This window comes from Sinocyclocheilus rhinocerous, unplaced genomic scaffold, assembly GCF_001515625.1.
Source record: "Sinocyclocheilus rhinocerous isolate Xijiao unplaced genomic scaffold, SAMN03320098_v1.1 scaffold2846, whole genome shotgun sequence".
NCBI lineage: Eukaryota > Metazoa > Chordata > Actinopteri > Cypriniformes > Cyprinidae > Sinocyclocheilus > Sinocyclocheilus rhinocerous.
In genome coordinates, this window is record NW_015636113.1 from 91,084 (window position 1) to 92,564 (window position 1,481).

At 38.6% G+C, this 1,481-nt stretch overlaps 1 protein-coding gene across 10 annotated transcripts in view; it reads right to left on the reverse strand.

Moving 5' to 3' along the window:
• Window positions 1-1,481, reverse strand: part of LOC107747688 (electrogenic sodium bicarbonate cotransporter 1-like) — a 70,295-nt gene that overhangs the window by 29,277 nt on the left and 39,537 nt on the right. For all 10 annotated transcript variants that reach the window (XM_016562287.1, XM_016562286.1, XM_016562284.1 and 7 more), the window contains one exon: window positions 72-148. In XM_016562287.1, the coding sequence (XP_016417773.1) occupies window positions 72-148 (77 nt within the window). The remainder of the gene's footprint in view (window positions 1-71; window positions 149-1,481) is intronic.

A 1,481-nucleotide genomic window follows, 5' to 3' on the forward strand; every position in this document is an offset into this window, starting at 1 on the left:
TTTAAAATACACTATATATATATATATATATATATATATATATATATATATATGAATGCAGCTGGACTCACCTGATCTTTCTCTGGCTTGTCTGAGATATCATTCAGGCTGCTTGATGTCAAGTTGCGATGTGTGGTGGTTGGGCTGCCTGAACAAAATTTATGAAAATAACAGATCAGTAAAAAACACCCAAATTGAAAAGGGCACCATTCCATTCTATTAAACATAAAGTAGAAGAAAAAAAAAATCTACTGAGAAATACAAAATCAGAATAAGCAAGGGCACCTTGAATGTCAGATGAAACCAATGGGGAACCTGTGAGACTATGAATATTTCTTCACAGGCTCTGAATTGCTTGAGTCCATGCTTTTAAAATTACAATAACTTAAATTAGGAAAGGTGCTTTGCCAGGCAATAAAGGAACCTACTGAAAGGTTAACTATTAACCTTACAGAGTCCAAGTCATTGTCATCACGCTGTGGAAAGCATAGCAGGAGAACAGCATAGTGATGCAAAGTATTCCTAATGCCAAAAACCTGCCAGCACTATTACTGACCAGGATTTCAGTTTGGTGCAGCAAAAAGAAGACAAAATGCAGCCAATAGAAGAAAAAAGGAGGCTGAATACAGATGAGGGAGGTTTAAACAAAAACAAAAAAAGCTTCATTTATGAAGCACTTACAAAAAAAAAAATCTTGAGAGAGAAAAAAAGAAGAAGATAAAAAAGGTCCCACTTTATATTGTGTCCCTAATACCTGTGTACTTACATAGTAACTATATGTGTACATAGTATGTAACCACAGAGTAAGTACACATTGGTACATAGTAATGGATCCCATTTCCACCCCTAAACCAACCCAACTTCACCCCCTGGATCCCATTTCCACCCCTAAACCTACCCATCTCCACCCCCTGGATCAAATGTAACAACACTTTTTGGTAATGAAAGTACAAATGTGTAACAGGACTAACAGCATTTTTTGGTAAAGAAAGTGTTACACTTTATATTAGATTTATCATGTAATTACTCAGTTACACAGCAGCGGCCAGTAAGTTAGGCTTTACATATAAATTGTGGTTAATGTCCAGAATGTTACACTTTACATTAAGTGGACAGTTCCTGAGGAGTTACCATGTAAGTACACTGCTATTACAGTGGTGCACCAACTCCAACTTGAGATCCAACTCCTCCCACATTACATACCCCTAAACCTACCCATCTCCACCCCATGGATCCCATTTCCACCCCTAAACCAACCCAACTTCACCCCCTGGATCCCATTTCCACCCCTAAACCTACCCATCTCCACCCCATGGATCCCATTTCCACCCCTAAACCAACCCAACTTCACCCCCTGGATCCCATTTCCACCCCTAAACCTACCCATCTCCACCCCCTGGATCAAATGGTTCCAATTACTCTTATGCATATTGTTACAAAATGTAGTTATATATGTCCTGTTACACATTTGTACTTACACA